Raw genomic sequence first — 3,592 nt, 5'->3', positions numbered from 1 at the left:
AGGAAATCTCACATATAGCTGATGGAGGTCTAAATGATACAGTGTCCTTGGCATTAACTAGTAAAGTTGAATTTGTGCTTTTCCTATAACCCTCTCCGAGATGTCTACTCCAGGGAGATACTTGTGCATGTGTAGCAGAAATCACAGCAATGCTTTCATAATAGCCTCAAGTTGTAAATAACTGTAATATTCTTTTAATAGTATGAATGAGCTGTGATATATTTATGCCTTAAGATACTATAGAGTTGGGTAAATGAATGACTTCAGCTATTGACATCAACATGGATGAATGTAAACAATAATATTGATCAAAAGAAGCAAGGCACAGAGGAATGCTGTAGTATTATTCCATTAAATTAAATTTCAAAACTAGGAAAATTGGAAAAGTATGCTATTTAGAAATACCTGCATTGATGGAAAAGTGTAAAAGAAAGAGAATGATTAGTACAAAATTCAAGATGTTGCATAACTCCAGGAGAAAGAAAGAAGATAATGGGAAAGGGAAGGATGCAGTAGGAGAAGTGAACATAGGGGTTATAGTGCAAAATTACTCATTTTATGTTCACACATGTTTACATTTGACAATTTAAAAAATGGGTAAAGAGAAAGACTCCCACCAGAGGTGAAAACAAAAGCAAGGAACATTAAAAAAATCTAATCTAAGTCCTCTCAGGACATAATTATTGAGTTATTCAAGTATGTGAATGACACTTATGCCAATGTCAGGAAAAACAAACAAACAAAAGGAATACTGCCTCAGATATGCTGCAAACTGTAAATATATACATTCTACTTTTAATTTCTATCGATTCTGAAATTTTCAAGATTACCAGTTAGGTCATGTTATCATTTGGGATTGTTTTTCTATATTGGATTTTCTTTTATAGGAGATACAACGTTTGTATTGATTCAGCATTGTCAAAACAAAGTTAAATTACCAAAGAACAAAACCAGGGAATTCTGTTTTACAGTGTGTTCACCTATATTTTCATTTGCAGGATATAACATTAGTTCTGTCTTATGAATCAGTCTTATTGAATCAGAAGAGGAAATGTCCATAAAGATTTAATAAGAAAGCAGAAAGGGAATTCAAAATAATAAAACTACCTTAATAATTTTAGCTTTATTATTAATTTATATTATTTATATTATTTAATTGTTTGGGTTTGTTTTTTGGCATGTTAATTTGATTTGGAATTGGCTCCTACCTTGGTGTCATGGATCATTTCTAAATTTATTAGAAGAATCTTTCATTAAAAATGCTTGGGTGTCAGAGTTCATTAGATTTGTGATCGGCCGATTGTTTACTTCAAACTATCTAAGTTCTTAGGCTATTTTAAAATTAAGCTATTCGAATTGTAATAATTGCTCAAAAGAAAATTCCCCAAACCTCTCAAATTTTGAAAAGTAAATTAATAATTTTTATATGCCTATAAGTTTTTGAGCTACCTGTCATGATGGAAATAGGAACCTGAATTATCAATTATATTTGCTTTCAGATGATTGGTAATGAATGTCCTTGAATCATTACTGGAAAATTGGCTGGGTTAATTTTTAAATTAAAAAAAAAAGCAAAACTTCTTCGGTTTATAATATTCAAGCAAATTATTTTTCTATAAGTACTCTAATGAAACTCAGAGGCTAGTTTAGACTGTACCTACTAAACATACACAAATATGGTCTATTTATACAATAAATTCTGAAAATTTAGCCCAAAGTGACTTTAAGACTGCCTTTAAAAATAATGATTAAGAATTTTTTTGTAATTTATCAACATGTTTATTCTACTGGCTAAATATATGGAAATGCCAGCATTATGCATATTTCATTTTTTTCCTCCCTAGAGGGAATCTGATTTCCTTATTTCTTAAACAATAGACAATTGAAGAAAAGTAAAATCAGACTCATATTCTCTCCCCTCTGTTTAAACTAGCTCTATGGTGATTTCATTAGAAAGTTACATAATTTTATGTTGTTCATTAACTCGTAAACTTAATCTTAACGAAGTATTATAAATAGAGTTTTTAGTGATGAAAGACTTTTACTAATAGTTTAACCACTCTTTGATTAAAATAACAAAACATTTATTACTGTTTGTGCTTTATTCTTTTTTAAAAAAGTGGTAAGAAGGGAGAAGCTGGGTTGAGGACTGACTAGAATATGTGATTAAACATATTGTAGAAAGACAAGTATTTTCATGATTTAAAACTTTCGAAGAAGGCTGAGTATGTCCAGATACCTAAGTTTTACTTCTGGATTTCAGTTTTCAAAAAGTATTTTCATTGAATTTCATCGCATAGACATATAAATGCAAAATTTCTTCATTAGTTTAGAGAATAGTACATTTTTATAATGAGGCAATTATAGAGAGATTGTGAAATAGAATAAAAAAAGGGGTATAATCATGTTGTAATACTAACGTGTTTAGCAATCTCAATTGTAAATCAGGGTAATGCTATGAGTTTCTTCTCACTACCTAGTTCAACGGCAGGAATATTAATGTACAACTTACATGCACTGTAATACATTAAATCTAGCTCCTTAAGCTTCAATTAAGGCTTCTAATGAGTTTACGGGATTTTTTGAGATTACGAAATATTTTCCAATTAATTTTAAAGTAGTTGTTATTTACAAAGGAAACCTGGTGTTGTTATCTTAATATTTGAAGGGATTTGCTTTTTGCAAATATTGCAATATTTAATTAATCTCGTGAGATTATAGCCCAAGATTGTGTTTAGAAAAAAGAAAAAAAAAAGTATTTGATAATGAATTAATTCTCTGTGATTCTTTGATAATTGGTTATTTATAAAATTCTCATTAGTACTAGGCACCCTGAAGTGCGAATACTTATTCAAAATATCCTCCCTCCAGAATCCACATCTAAGGAGATAAAGCTAAGTGATCGGAAAGAACTACATAGGCATTATATGAATTTCCTGTTAAGATACTGAGCCCAATTATCTTTGCTTCTCATGTTTATCCAAGAAACACATTTTAATTTACTTTTAATCTTCTAGATAATGCACATCTCCTAGATAGTGACAGTTTTAGTAAATCATTGTTTTACAATAGCAATAATATACAAAAATACTATATACTATTACTGGTAAAATTTATGCCTAATATATTTTTAATAGATCTACATTCTACTTGTGAATTTATTTGGTACTAGAAATGTATTTATGTTTTTAAAAAATAATATGTTTAAAGTATTTTTTCAGAGTTTACCAGTAGATAAGGTTACAACAGAATCTCTTCTGTATTTCGCTTCTGTTTAATTTCAGCATTTAAGTCTGTATACTGTCTTCAGTTCTATCTTCCAGCTCACTGATACTCCTGTCAATTGGTTATGAAAATCATCTGTGAAGCTCATCCATTTAATAATTAATGTCACTCATACCATTTTATTGTTTTTTAAGTTTCCATTTATCTGACAAACTTTCATATTATTTATTTCCTTTAACGTATCAGCCGTAATTAATTTAAACTCTTGGCTTGATAAATCCATTCTCTAGTGCCCCTGTGGTATTACATTGTGTGTTCTTTCACTTAATTTTTAGTCATGTTGCTTGTCTTCTGTGTGCCTAATTAT

At 29.4% G+C, this 3,592-nt stretch overlaps 1 protein-coding gene across 1 annotated transcript in view; it reads left to right on the top strand.

Moving 5' to 3' along the window:
* Positions 1–3,368, top strand: part of GUCY1A2 (guanylate cyclase 1 soluble subunit alpha 2) — a gene marked incomplete at its 5' end in the record, with an annotated part of 119,289 nt that extends 115,921 nt beyond the window's left edge. The window contains one exon of the mRNA XM_025043766.1: positions 3,285–3,368. Within this exon, the coding sequence (XP_024899534.1) occupies positions 3,285–3,353 (69 nt within the window). The remainder of the gene's footprint in view (positions 1–3,284) is intronic.
* Between the last annotated feature and the right edge of the window lie 224 nt (positions 3,369–3,592).

The sequence above is a fragment of the Pteropus alecto genome, unplaced genomic scaffold (genome assembly GCF_000325575.1).
Source record: "Pteropus alecto unplaced genomic scaffold, ASM32557v1 scaffold12, whole genome shotgun sequence".
Taxonomy (NCBI): Eukaryota; Metazoa; Chordata; class Mammalia; order Chiroptera; family Pteropodidae; genus Pteropus; species Pteropus alecto.
The sequence above is the reverse complement of the archived record's forward strand: the minus strand, read 5'-3'. Positions and strand labels throughout refer to the sequence as shown.